Source organism: Phasianus colchicus, chromosome 24, assembly GCF_987193195.1.
Source record: "Phasianus colchicus chromosome 24, bPhaCol1.hap1.1, whole genome shotgun sequence".
In the NCBI taxonomy this organism is placed as follows: domain Eukaryota; kingdom Metazoa; phylum Chordata; class Aves; order Galliformes; family Phasianidae; genus Phasianus; species Phasianus colchicus.
In genome coordinates this window covers 5,743,346-5,757,188 of record NC_143459.1, presented here as the reverse complement: position 1 = coordinate 5,757,188, position 13,843 = coordinate 5,743,346, and the positions used below count along the sequence as shown (strand labels likewise).

The 13,843-nt window shown below is 45.4% G+C and overlaps 1 protein-coding gene across 5 annotated transcripts in view; it reads right to left on the bottom strand.

Annotated features, from left to right (window-relative positions):
• CSMD2 (CUB and Sushi multiple domains 2) overlaps nt 1-13,843 on the bottom strand; it is a 267,542-nt gene that overhangs the window by 48,017 nt on the left and 205,682 nt on the right. For all 5 annotated transcript variants that reach the window (XM_090124247.1, XM_090124246.1, XM_090124248.1 and 2 more), the window contains 9 exons: nt 13,170-13,373; nt 12,513-12,637; nt 8,935-9,031; nt 7,803-7,907; nt 5,059-5,177; nt 4,899-4,968; nt 2,160-2,276; nt 1,649-1,858; nt 68-256 (listed from right to left, as the gene is read on the bottom strand). In XM_090124247.1, the coding sequence (XP_089980373.1) occupies nt 68-256; nt 1,649-1,858; nt 2,160-2,276; nt 4,899-4,968; nt 5,059-5,177; nt 7,803-7,907; nt 8,935-9,031; nt 12,513-12,637; nt 13,170-13,373 (1,236 nt within the window). The remainder of the gene's footprint in view (nt 1-67; nt 257-1,648; nt 1,859-2,159; nt 2,277-4,898; nt 4,969-5,058; nt 5,178-7,802; nt 7,908-8,934; nt 9,032-12,512; nt 12,638-13,169; nt 13,374-13,843) is intronic.

The following is a 13,843-nucleotide window of genomic DNA, read 5'->3' as shown; positions in this document are numbered from 1 at the left end:
ATAACTGAGAGCTTTCTTTCCCCAGCATGCCAGGCCGGGTGCTCTTAGGGTGATCCCAAAGCCATACCTTCACACCTGGGCAATGGGTGATCCCAGTTCCTGTTGGTTCCATGCTGACATGTCAGGACGGGGTGACCGATCAGCTGGTACCCAGGCAGGCACTCAAAAGAGATGGACTGGCCAACGTTGTAACCAGCTCCTCGTACAACACCGTTGGCAAAAGGCTCAGGGTCAGGGCATTCCTGCAGCTCATATGCTGAAATAGAAATAAATCAATAAATGGAGGAATGTTTCCCACTTTTTCATAAAAGCAGGAACTGTACACTCACCACGCTGCTTAGCTACTTCCCCCTCACGCAATGACTTAATTGAAAGAGATAAAACTTTAATGAACCATGCACACATCAGCATGGAGGACGAGGGACAATCCTGGGCACCGTTGAAGTAACCTCAGATGTGAGCCCTGGGACCCACTCTGCTCCTCTGGTTTCTCAGAGCCTGCATTCACAGGGTCACCCCACACTTCACCTCTAATTAGGAAATTGGCCTTGTTTTTCAGCAAAACGTGGACAATCCTGATGATGAATGTAAGTCCATTGGTTAGCATGTTCCACCTGGCATTATAAATTATTGGTCAGCCTTGCTAGAGCTCATTTGCATAGCAATTTCCATGAGATTACCCAAGATGCCTCACAGAACACATTCCTTCCTAAATTGTGCAGTAGCGCATGAATTATATGGTGCATGAACAGGACAGCCAAGACAAAATTAATGTTTTCAATTAAGTATGAGTAGTGGCTTTTATTGCTATTTCTGGGGAGGCAGCCCTTTGTCAGTCCTTGGCTACAGCACATGGCTGGAGACACACTCTCCATCTTTCCCACTCCTCAGATCTCCCTCCCGGTACTTGGCAGTACTTGGATCTCTCGGCTCCCAGCTGCTGCACAGCAAAGCCCATCCTAATTATCTTAAGTATGAAGCACGTCATTTGCCCCTGGTTTCCTTTGCCCACAGTCCCATATACCAACGTCAGGTGGACAAAGAAGTCCAAAGTATTTTGCAAAGACCCTGTTAAAGGCAGAGCTGTGATCAAAAGTTCAGGACCAAAAGTTCAGGTCCTCCTACAACAGGCTGAAGTCTCACAGGCAGCCCCAAGCCCCACTGTCACTTTATTTAGCTATTTCCTTATTAGCTCAGTCCCCTCCACCAGCCTGCCTCAGCACAAAGCTAAGCTGCAGCTGAGGATGGAAGGGATGCATTTGAGAGTGCTCTAACTGGACTTCAGCAGAGACTGAAAATCAGCTGCAAAATTTTAGAGCAAACTCACAGCTCTTTGCACATGACAGTCGACAGAGCCAAGATCTAAGTGAATCTGGCTGGAATTAATTCAAAGACAGCTCACTGTCACAAAGCACTCTAGGAACATTTGTTATTTGCCGTAAGGCATAAGTCAGGATGAACAGATCCCAGTTATGAGGATTAAGCATGGTCTTCATGTAACACCTTTCCACTCATTTGGATTAAGTCCTCATGGAAAGAACACAACAGAATAGGACCAACCATGTCGTGCCCCCTCTCTCCCCCACCCTCCCCACTAGCACCTGGGGACAGGATTGTCCCATTGCTGCTTGTTCAGTGGCCTCCTTACCTTGGTACTCCAGCTTGAAGCCTGGCTTGTTCTGCGAATGGTCGCTGTGGAAGTACACAGTGGTTTCATGAGACGTGGACAGGAGGGAGCCTGGGATTTCGGTGCCGCTGAAGCGCCCGATGACGTTGCTGGTGTCATATGGCCCATTGCGCACCTCGACGAAGTCATGGTTTGGCTCAGTGGAAAAGTTTAGGAATTGAATGTGAGCACCTAGGGAGGAAGAATAAACAGTCTGCCTTCAAAGTTATGCACCTTGGCACATCAGCACTGCCCAGCATAGCCTGGACAATTAGAAAAAAAAACACATTTACTGCACTGGAGGAAAAGGGCGACTGTCCTGCTAGTTTCAGCCCAGATCAGGCTACAAATGCTGTGGTTTCAGGCTGCTTGAGTTCCTGTGTGCTCTCTTCCCTTTGCCTGACAGCAAAGGAATTACGAAGGCAAACACACAGCTACACAGCCTTCTCTCTTGCCAAACTGCACTAGCCAGCTCACACCAAAACCAACTCACCAAATCCCACCGGCAGCAATATCCTCCACGTGCAGTCCAGGTTGCTGGGATAGTTTCCTGGAAACCCCGGGCTCAGGAGGACTCCTTCCATCTCCTCTGCTGTTCCTCCACACTGGGCTGTAAAATCAACAGTGTTTATGGTCAGGATCACTTGCAGGTCACTCTGGAACAGCCATGTTGGAAATAGAGAAATTAAAAACTTGACAAAAACGAAAAGCCTGCCATGGAACTAGCACAGATTGGCCAGGCAGTGAATGGCTGCATTACTAATGCATGTGCCTTTCTCCTGTCCTCAAGATAAAAGCCTCGACCCAGAGATACACTTTTGGTGACAGATTTAAGCTGCATGGAGAGACATGGCTGGTCTGCTCTCCCTATGGACACCATAACAGTGCACATCATGCACACCACACTTGTTTGAATTTTTAACCACCACAGAAATTACTGTGAAGAAAAAGAATGATCTTATTTTGACTCCATTTACCTCTGCTTTATCTGGTTAACTGATCTACCTTGACTGCTATACTTGTCACTCTCGAGGCAATTACTGATAAATACAGAGCAGCATGTTTGCACACTGACTGAAGCAAATTCCCTACCAAGAAGTGATCTGGAGATGACACAGCACACAAAATATGTTTACAGAAAGCATCACATGAAGCACAGATATCATCTTCTCAGGCTTATCTGGATGACCTCTACCTTGTTACAGTAATACCACCTAACAGAATACACCCAGGTCTGCTCCTAACACATTCCAACAGCAAAAGTACAGCTTCCCTCTGTCCAGTATCTCTGAGTGTGCACTTGCTACTAATGAGGCTTTCCCCAGAAGTTTCTTCTTCCTTTTAATGGCTCTTTAGTAGCACTACTGCTACATTATTTAGTAGTAAAGCATCTGGATGAAGCAGACAAAAAGAAAATCCGTCCACTGCCAGGGAGGCAAGGAGTTCTCTGAGCAGGGGAGCGACAAAGCATGGGTTCCTGCATAGCTGGTTGGCAGCCAGCATGGTCTGGCAGTATTTAGACACATTGGTGCATGACTCACAAAGGACAAGGAGCCCCAGTGCTGCCAGCAGCCCCTCCAAGGACTATGTCACTTGTAATGATCTGCACTCGGCTGTAGAGACGTGTTTACGTGTCTCTGAAGCTGGATGACCTTTTTCAGTCAAGTGTGATGCAAGCTAAGAGATAGGAACAGACAGGTGGACAGGTGTTTGTATCATTTAACCACGACTGCCCTAAAGCAGAGATCCTGAACTAAATTGTACTGGTGTTTACACCATGACAGCACCTACCAGGCGCAGCCCTGCCAGGCAGAATCCAGCTGAACAGCATGACTGACGCTGATCAAAAGACAGAAGAAAACACAGAATTCGTAGTTGCTCAGCTTGCCATCAATCCCTGGTGCAATACTGGGATCCTCCTCCATGCTGGAACCCCCTACCCTGATGCTGAGCTGAAGGGCTTCTGGTTTCTCCTACAACAGCTCCCAGGGGTGTGAGCCCTTTAGCTCAGACATTCTGCTGTAACTGTCTCTGCACTTACTGCTGGCCTGAAGATCATCAGATGAAAGAGCTGTTAGCTCTTATAATTACTTTAAAGCAAAATGATGTAAGCTAAAACAGCAGGAGCCTGAAATAACTGTTAACTAAAGCTATTAAATGCATAAATGTCTCTCTCAAAGCTGTAAAATGTGCAATATGAATATTAAATATCTAGATTTGCTAAAAGCAAAATACTGCTTGAAGATAATCCAAAAACTCCAGCAAGTTCCTTTCACCTCTGCATCTCTTTCCTCAGCGTTTACTTCTGCCTCAGTGGAAATTAATTGCCTGGTCCTCCCTTCCCAGGGCCTGAAATGCTCAGCAGCCTCAGCCCATGGGTGTTACAGGCAAACAGGAGACCTGGCCCTTACTGGTCACAGAGGAGCTGTAGACACTGAAGTGAGGACAGCAAGGCACCAGGCGGGCAGTTTGGAGATACTGGGAGAAGAGCAGTAAAAGAAGCAGTTTTGGTGACATCAAGATCCATTTCCAAAAAAACCCACCAAAAACGAACCACAGCCTGCAGATCTTTCCTTAATGTATAAAAAAGAGCCAACAAAACCAAGCAATTCTCAACCCATAAAGACAATCTGCTTCCAGTATAAAGTGGTTTCAGGTTTTCCCTTTTGAATGAGCTTTTATTGACAAAACCATTTTTGTATTTTTACACTTTATACTATAACCACATTTTAAACATTTAAAATTAGGCATTCTGGTTGCCCTGGAGGGATGACTGCTGAAATTTTCCCTTGCAGCTAATAAAGATTTTTTTCATCCTTTATCTCACTTCCAGAACAAGCTGCATTTTTCTGACTCACACCTTCACTGAGCTCCTGTCCTCCCTGCCACTCCAGCAGCCCTCAGCCAAAGGGATGCACTTGAAAGAAAACCTACTGAACTGTGCTCCTGGCCACTGTGCTGCCCCACCATGAAGAGGGTAAAACCATCAGCTGCAGCAGGCTGTGGTTTATACAGCCAACTTTTAAAACACCTCTACATGGGAGAACAGGCTGAGAACCTGAGCATGTCAGGAAATACAGAAGGTTAAAGCTCGAAGACATCCTGCTCTAACAATGCAGCTGGCACAGTCTGGGCAAGAAACTTCTCCACATTTCATCAGCATCTGATTACACAGATTTTTAGAAGAGCACGATAAATATCTGCTAGGGAAGAAGAGCAGGAGGAATCCTACCAATGCAGAGTGGAGGGGGGTAGTTCCAGCGCCGCACAGTGCCTGGCATGCAGGAAATGTGAGAGTGCCCCTGAGGGAGAGAAAAATGAGACAAAATTTGGATTGTCTCCCTCCCAAACGTTTGTTTTTGTCCCTTTTGTGCCCAAAAAACCCACATTACCTGCAGTGCATAGCCTGGCTCACACTGGAAGGAGACAACGTCGTTCACCAGGTAGCGCTCCCCAACTTTCAGGCCATTCCCAGGAACTGGGGGCTCTGGGCAGCTGGACAGGCCAACAGCTGAAAGACAAGAGAGGGGTGAGTGCTGTGGGAGCAGGGAAGGGCAGATGGGAGGAAAGCACAGACCTTTACTTCACGCCAGGCCTGTTACCAATAGCTTCTGACCAGCACTGACACTGCGTGAAAAAGTCTGGTGGTATTTGGATTCTCCTCAAAGACAGCCCAGAGGGATCCTGGACATAGAGATATAAGGGGTATACACATCCATTGCCTCTACTTTATCTGGAACACACTGTTCTTAATGAAGGCATCACTAATCATTTTGTGATTCATGGCCAAAACCATTTCTGACTGAACATTAATGTCTCGACCGATGAGCTGCATCTGCATCAGCACATCCATTCCCAGGGCAGGCTGAGTCATTCTCAATGGTTCAGGAATCAAAACTCCCATCACCAGCCCTCCTCATCAGATGTCTGTATTCATGGTAAGCTGTGCATTCCTTTACTGACCAGGCAGCATTTGATGAAAGACTGGGGAGGATGTGTGAGGGAATTACCCATGTTGCCCCTTGCTGGCAATATAAAGAACATATTGTGTTTGCAGAATGCAATTTGTCCCTTCCTGGGTAAAAGCTGCTTAGTTTCATTCTCCTACCCGACTCTCCCTGCTTTCATCTACAGAATGAATTCTCCAGGTGATACAAAAAGCAGTCAGCGAGGCCAGACTTTGACAGCACCCACAGAACAGCCCACAAAAATGTCATTTCCACCTGAGCTATGATTCTGATCAGGGAGATCCTGCTGCTGCCACAAGATCACCTCTCACACCTCCACAAGGCTAGTGCTTTGCTCCAGCTCCTGGCTGCAGGCTGAGCCCAAAGCAGGTGAAGAAAAGGAGAGAGGTGACGGTGATTCTCCTTCAAAAATCTGAGTCATGCTTTCCAGCAAGCTCTCAGTCCCTGCCCACCCCTGGCTGAGCTGCCTGACCTTCAGAGAGATGGAGAAAACAGCCCTAAGCAACTTCCCATTCCGATAAGTAGACACTGAGTTTCATTCAGTCCTATATACCATGAAATTTCAGTCATACAAGCAAAGCAAAAACTGCATTACTTTCCATCTGCCCTGAAAATCAACACATATTAATTTTCTCAGCCAAGAAACCAAACAAACCTGGCAATCCCAAGCCTCACAAAAACCTGAATGTGATTATTGCAGTGCGACAACACAATCCTCACAGAATTTATTGGTTGAAACAGAAGTGGGAAAGAAGCAGAGTTGTAGCAGGAGGATTTCTGTAACAACACACATTTCCCAAGCTCCCAGTAAGCTCTCTAGTGCACACCTTTCTCAAATCTTCTTGGCTGCTGTAATTTTGCTCTACCCATTAATATGCAAGTTTCCATCTGCAAACACAATAAACCTGGAAAGCTTACTACTAGTTGGCCCTTTAAAAGCATAAGCAGTCCCTGTAGTCAAACAGCAATGCCATTTCTGTGGATGTTGTACAAAATAAAATGCACTTTCAAATCTATTTGCTACTTTGGAAAAAAATAAACAGAACACTGGTTGGCTTCAGAGACGAACACAAAATCTGTGATCAAAAGCAATTGTCAGACTTGGTGTCCAGCAAGAAACAATTATGTTTGCATTGCCCCAAGGAAGTCTGCATGAACACAACAGCAGTCCCAGCACATATCTCATAGGCTCAGCATCACTGCTACCAATGCAGGAACAGGGCCAGCCCATCACCATGCACTAACAAGTCCTCTGAGGGTTGCATGCACTCAAGGCATGCTCCTGGCCCTGTCACACCTCTATCTTTAGTACCCTGCAAATGCACAAGCCTGCTTGCTGTCCAGCTGCTGCCTGAACATTCAATTTAGATGCACTGAATAGAGCTGAGAGCTGCCATTCTACACCTGTTTGCTCTACTCAGCACCCATCAGACAGGGCCTTAAATACTTAAATACTGGGGGAGTTTTGCTCCCTACCACATAAAGAAAAGCCTCAAAGAAGTGGAACAAGTTCAGCAGGAGGAGCTCCAGGATGGCCAGGGGCTGCAGCGCTGATCCTGCCATGAAAGGCTGCCCAGAGTGTTTGTGCAGTCTCCATCCTTGGAGTTTTTCCAAAACAGACTGCATAAAGATGCAAGTAATCTAGTTTTATCTCATAGCTGACCTTGCTTTCAGCAGGAGGCTAGATGAGATTACCTCCTGAGGTCCCTTCCAGCCTGAACAATCCAATGAAGATCTGCCTAGCCCTGGTATGCTGCCCCCTGTAATGACAAATATTGAATGCCTAGGAAGGATGGCAAAGAGCAGGCAGCCCCTCCTAGTATCTGGCAAGCACCATTTAGGCACTTCCCAAGCTAAGATTACAGCGCTGTATTGAACAGGCAAATTCCCCATGAATTTTTAATACTTTGGCTTCCACAGCTCCTGCTGTACTACAACAGAGGAACCAAACAGTGCTGCCAAGCCACTCTGTGACCCCACACATCCTCTTCTCCACTTACACTCACTGCCTCTCTGCAGTTTGAGAAAAAGGGACCATGCACACATGGGCCTTAAAGCTCACTGCCCCCTCCCCACACTATGCAGCTTCCACTTCTACAAGGCAACAGCTCTGTAGCCATTTCCCCACTACCCAAGGTACTGTGAGATCAAGGCTGCATTGCTCTTACTTTTGTATTCCAGGTGAAAGCCAGCAGCAGAGACGCTGATATCCGAATAGAAATGCAGATAGAGCTGGTTTGAAGTGCTGTTCAGCAACGCAGGCACTGTAGTTCCTGGGAAAACAAGAGGTGCACAGAGATACTGAAGAGGATTCTTTTTTCCTCCTTCACATCCTCAGAGACTTGCTGCAGAAGAGGCTAAGAACAGAAAGTCCTTTAACTTAACAAGCTCTGTTGGTTTTGATCAGGTTCTAATGAGGCCAATTGAGAAATACCCAAGGCCTCTCTGCAATGGCCTTTTCGAAGTATAATGATGAATTTCATCATGTGAAGTTTTACCACTTACAGACCAGACAGACTAAAAGCACTGAGAAAGGAACCGCTGAAGGGAAACAGTGTGGGTGGAGCTCCAGATTCCTTCTCCTGCTTCGTTCCCTGGAAGCTGCAGCAGCAGATCAAGGCAGTTCTATCCAAAATGCAGCTCTGGGAGCAGAGTCTGCTAGCTGTTATGCATGACTCTCCCTACCAGCCTCAAAGCCCTCTGAACCTGTGCTCATTCAGCAATCAAGAATCAGGGCCCATTGGTTGGCAAGTGCTTCTGCTGTTTGAAAGCTTCACAGTGCTTTTGGGCTGCTTGTTACTCCCTGCTCTGCCAAAAGCCTCAGTTCCCCAGTATTACACAGGATAAATGTTGTTTTGCAGCCCTCGCTTCATTTTGGTGCAATCAGCCAGGGAAGTGAACCTGCCTGTGCAGAGGTATGAGCTAGCACAACCCAGCAGTGCTGCACAACTCCCAGGCTGTGGAAATGGTCACGAGTTAACAAAGCTTAGAGAAAATGCCAGAGCACATTGGGGAGGTGGATAAAAGGGAAAGAGAAAAGGCTCATATGCAGTACAGTGCTTTCCAGCAAGGGTTAAAATAATAAAGATGGGCTTAGGACAAGTTTTTGTAACAGAGATAAAGCTCAGAGCTACACACGTGCACACACGAGCATTCACTTCACTGCTGCTGGAAGAGCTTGAAGGTGCTGGTGATTTCCAGCACATGTATGTACTTCATGTATGTGCTGAAGTCCAGCTGATGCTAATTGAAATGAAGCTTACACGATGCATTTCACCAAACACCATGTTGAATGCTTACCAGAGAAACTTCCCAGCATGGTGGCTGTGTTATCTCCTCCATCAAACACTTCCAGGGAATCCCAGTTCTGCTCAGTGACAAAACTGATCACCTGTATCTGAAGTAATAATGGAAAGGGAGGAGAAAAAAAGAGATTCCTGAAGACTTCTGCAGTATTTTCACATGAAAGCAATCACTAGCCACCCAGAAACTATTACAAGAAGAAGGAAACCTCCATTATATCACAATATCTTTTAATCCAATGAAACTCTTTGCAGTTGTTTTGCTTCCCAGCTTTTAATCCCATCACTGCAGTTGCATTTTCAAATTTCCCACCTTTCTCTGCCATGCACCATAGGGTTTGAAAGTTAATACAAGTCATTGACTCCGTGAGTCAGAACTTCAGTACAAACCTTAAATTAGTAATATCATGGTATCTCATAAATCTGCTTTTACCCCAAAAAGCAGCTCTTATACTTCAGTAATGATAGAGATGTAATTGCTTGGTAGATTTGTTTTCCTTAATTATCATTCAAATTAATTCTGCCTTTATTTCTACATACTGGGAGTTCAAAGTATTCGGTGACCCAATACAAAAAATAAGCTGTGCTGTAGGTCAAGGTTGGTGAATTGCCTGAAAGAGTCCAACAGCAAACCTGAGAGAGCCAGGATTACATGGAAAAACCATCTTGAATCTGCATGCTCTGGATGAAATTTTCAGACACTCCAACTTATTTTCTAGGCCACCACCCTAAAAATGAGGCTCTTGGATGCCCCATTTCCCCGTGGCAGAGGCACTGCTGCTCAGTACCACTCCTGGGTTTGGGGAGAAAGGTTCGGTAGCTCCAGCAGGTAGATGTGTGTTTACATCCACCCTCACACATCTGCTTGCTGGAGAGCCTCCATTCTTTGAGGTCTCTTTGGATGGAGATTTCCTACTGAGCCTGATGCTTCTGATCTCAGCAGCCCTGCTGAATTCAATAGAATTACCCCCTTAACCTCTGAGCTCAGCAGGGCACATTTGCTGGACAGAACTCTTGGAAAAGACTTCAACACACTGGAAATCTAGACAGCATGCTCACACATGCACTCTTATACCCTCCTCTTCCCTCTCCTTCTGTACTTACACATCTACTCCAAATACCTCGTTTCCTTTTGCTCTGGTAAACACAAACACATCAAATCAAATCCCATGATTTCTGCCATTTTAACCTTTTTTTCTCATTGATTTATTCTGAATAATAAAGCAGACAAAAAAAGTTCCAGCAAAGTTTCTTTCAAAAAAAAAAAAAGAAAGAAAGAAAAAAAAAAGTAAGAGTTCATCCAGCAGAAATTGCAGTGACCCCTACAGAGCCATTGCTGATGGCACTGACCACGTCAATACCTTTGCTTGTATAATTACACTCCTGTTGTGAATAACATTAATAGAGAGGCCATGGACTGAGAATGTGCATTTTGTTTGCTCTTACATTTTTTAAATTATTTATCCACTCCCATGTCCCCAACTTAACGGAATAAACATTTTTAAGGACCTAATTCAAGTCTGACATGTGGATTCACAAGGGATCTGCATCTATTTACTGCCATGTATATAAATTAATTCACCCAGGAAGGTTTGCTACAGGAATGAATAATTCATGGCAAAAGTGCTTGCTCATACACTGATTACATAAAAATCCTACTAGTGACTCGCTGCTACTAAGAAAGCTTTAATTTCACCTCCTTCTCTGATTTACAGCTGTTTAACCTTTAATTGTTGTACAAAATGAGGGCAAAGTGATGTTTAAATTAGTATCTAATAACCCAGAGCACGTTGCATGCAGCAGTGGGTGACCAGGGTGGTGCATGCAGGGCGAGCTGATTGCAGCAGGCCAGGTTCCTCCCATCAAAGGACTTCCACTGGAAGTACCAGAACTGGTTTGCTGTCATGGAAAACGTCACCCTGCATCGTGCCCATGTGTAGGGGCAGAGCTGGGTGGGGAGATGCAGTGCTCTTGGCACAGCTGGGATTGGGGTTGGACAGTGCAGGGCTACCAAGAACTGGAACTGGAACTAGAATACCACTCTAGAACTGGAAACTCAGCTTCAGGTTTGACATGGTAACAGCTGCAGGATGCACTCTTTCTTGGTTATTTGCTTGCACTCTGTGTTAGATCCCCAAACATCTACTTGTCTTGCAAAATGTATGTAGCAGGAGGGAAGAATCCTTTAAAACACTTCTTTGACATTACATTTTCTACTTCTACATGCAATAGCATTTGCACAGCAGAAGAGGTGAGAAACAAATGCTTTTAGCAGCCTGCTGTAATACCTGCTTTTCTCTAAGCTCAGCAGATGTACACAAAAACAGCTCCATAGGCTGAGAAACTGGCAGCAAGGGTCTGCATTCAGAACACAGCAGTGCAAAATACAGACATTTATTTACATCACTTTAAAAATTAAGTGAATTATCACCTCCTGATCCCAGGAGTACCAAGCAACTTGCAAACTGCCTCAACTGCTGAGACATTTTGCTGAGCTAAATGGATCCCTTTGCCATTTAGGGGTTTGGAGCACGGCTAAAATTTCAGATGAACAGAAAGAAATTGACAATAAGCGTTGAGGCTTTTGAAAACACTAGGTTAAATGGCTTCAAAAACAGATGAGAGAAAATGGGAATTTGCTGGACCTGGCAAAGGGCACAAGCTGGTGTTCCAGGCTTGGCCACCACGCTCTCCAGCCCACACTTCAGCTCTGAGTTACACTGGTGACATCACGTAAGACTATCCCTGCAGAAAAGCAGAACTGTAATCTAACAGCACAGAGCTGATGTTTCAATATAACTGGTGAGAGAAGCGCAATATGGCAGAGAAGGAGGAATCCACCTGCAAGTCTTTCGGCCAAACACATGATAGAGAAATAAAAGCATTTCGGGAACAAAACCCTTGCAGACAAAGAGGTGAAAAGAAGACAGAAGCGCTCTGTTAATGAGAAGAATGAACCTATTAAAGAATCCATCTTCTCTGCGTCAACTGATGCCAGTGTAATGCGTGGTGAGATACTTTCTGTAGGGTGAAGTGCACATGTGCTGAATGGGAACATAATCTAAACTTTGGTCTCTAACGCTGGGCTTAATTCTCACCATCCTCTAGCAGGCAGGACTCTTTCTGCAGAGAAACGATAAGGACCACACAAAACCTGGAGAGCCCATTTACCTGGAGACAATGAACAGCAAAGCTCTAATTGTATAATCATACTGCTGTAACTCTGCTGGCAGAACAAAGCTGCACTGGCATGCTGAGCAAGCTGCTCTTCCTTGGTATAGCTTACAATGCTTTCAAGGTTGCATAATCAAGGAATATAAAGGTATTTGCCCCAAATACCACAATTATTTTGTTACAGCAAAACAGCCACATGGTTCCAACTATTTCCCATGGAGAGTGCCTCCAGGAGGCAAAAATCCATGGGAATATTACCCACTTTATGGCAGCTGCAGTGTAAATGAATGTCTGATTCCAGAGAATTACACATTCAACCCATCTCAGCTTCCTAGCACAAAGCCTCTAAGTGCACTAGATGCTGTGTTTTCTCCTTTCTGCATCATGCTGCTAACTCAGTACCTGGATTCCTGCTCCCTCGGGGACTGATATCTTCCACACACAGTTGAGGCTATTCAGGTATGGCTCTGGGAAGCCAGGGGAGAGGATGGTGCCTTTGCGCTCGGTCAGATTTCCACCACATGGCACTGGAATGAGCAAAGCAATGCTTGAACATGAAAGGGTTTGGCTTTTATACAATAACACTCTCTTTAAAGGATTTATTCATTGTAAAAAAAAAAAAAAAAAAAAAGACAACAAAACACAAGCAGAATTGGATCATGATTTAAGGACATGATTTGTAGGAATAATCTCTTTTCAGTAACTCTCCCAGGTAACTTCTATCATCAGCTGCAAGCAGTCCTGACGTGAGGGCAGCACAGAGTGTTTCAGCATGTGAACTTGTTCAGGACTGCTCTCCTCTGAAGAAGAAGAAAGCATTTTTAGATCCTATTTACACTAGATGCTACCCTGGATTCCAGAACTGAGAACTGGATCCAGTTGTCCTTTCTCAAATATTTAAGGCTCTTGTTCATAAACAGGCCTGTCTGTATGCGCAAGATAAGAAACAGCTTTCTTGGTTTTCTTTTAACCATCCCAAAAGCTTTCACTTATTTTCCTAGCACAAAACCACTGCATCATTTTGCCTTTTGCTCACCCCCGGGCCCAAGAGACACCTACCCACACAGGTGGGTACAGAGACGTTCCACTGAGCCAGTGCTCCAGGCATGGTGAGGCACTCGATGCTGCGGGATCCCTGCAGTACGTAGCCGGCGCTGCACTCGAAGCGAACCACAGCCCCCACTGCAAAGTCACTGCCCAAGCGCCGGCCGTAGCGTGGCTCTGGGACTGAGCTGCACTGTGTGGCACTGGTGCGAGGAACCGCTGGTGTGGCACAGGAACCATCAGCAAATAGATGAGTGTGCAATTGCGAAGCAAAAAAAAAAAAAACACACATAAAAAACGTGAATAGAATGGTTAAAGCAAATGTTTGAGAAATATGAAATATCCAGACTGTAAACACTCATCAGTACAGGAGGGGAGAACAGGGAGTTAGCTCTGTGAAGATAGGGGTCAGCTGTTGGCTCTGCATTTGCTCAGCACAACCTGTGCCAGAGCACAGCAAAGCCCATGGTCAGGACCAGGAAGGGCAGGCAATGCAGCCCTGCAGGTGCAAGTTACCTTTCTCTTATTGTCAAGTTAAAGATCCAACAAAAATAACACTTGATAGTAAAACTTGATGATAGTAAAAGCCCAAAGAGTGGCTGAATCCAAGCACAAGCAGTGGGAAGGAAAAGAAATAACACTGCAACCAAACTTCTGCCAAGACAACTGTTACTTGAAGCAAAAGTATT